The sequence below is a fragment of the Penaeus monodon genome, chromosome 23 (genome assembly GCF_015228065.2).
Source record: "Penaeus monodon isolate SGIC_2016 chromosome 23, NSTDA_Pmon_1, whole genome shotgun sequence".
Lineage (NCBI taxonomy): Eukaryota > Metazoa > Arthropoda > Malacostraca > Decapoda > Penaeidae > Penaeus > Penaeus monodon.
In genome coordinates this window covers 14,779,684-14,780,177 of record NC_051408.1, presented here as the reverse complement: position 1 = coordinate 14,780,177, position 494 = coordinate 14,779,684, and the positions used below count along the sequence as shown (strand labels likewise).

The window sequence follows — 494 nt, the reverse complement described above, 5'->3', positions numbered from 1 at the left end:
ATTTGTTTCCATTTTTTAATTCATTAAGAGAGGGGGACTTGCATAGTGAAATAGTGGATGGCTAAAACAAGCCGTTATTTATATCCCAGGTTTTCCACCGCTCACTCTCTCAGCCAAGACCGGAAACCAGAAGCTTTGCAAACCACGGCCTTCTTAGTAGCTTACTTAGCATCATATTTTTAGAGGAACCTCACAAAGCGGAATCGGGTGCACTTGAATTCGTAATTAATCCTAATATTGCCAAGAAAACGATAGTTCCATATGTCATTCAAGAAATCGACATCATGCATAACCCCATCAAAATAACAAAGGAAATGCATAGTATGGTGATGGATGGAGCTGTCAGATTTCTTACAATTCAGAAACATCCCAGCCTCCATCCCGGCATGTCGCTGCCTGCCCCTTCACCTTGGCAACATAACAACACGACCGGCCCTTCAGTAGCCCTTAACATGAGCGTCAACATGTCAGTTCTAATGAATTCTGGACAACAT

The 494-nt window shown here is 42.5% G+C and overlaps 1 protein-coding gene across 1 annotated transcript in view; it reads left to right on the top strand.

The window, feature by feature from the left end:
- Positions 1 to 494, top strand: part of LOC119588139 — a 40,789-nt gene that overhangs the window by 7,843 nt on the left and 32,452 nt on the right. The window contains exon 4 of the mRNA XM_037936845.1: positions 90 to 466. Within this exon, the coding sequence (XP_037792773.1) occupies positions 90 to 466 (377 nt within the window). The remainder of the gene's footprint in view (positions 1 to 89; positions 467 to 494) is intronic.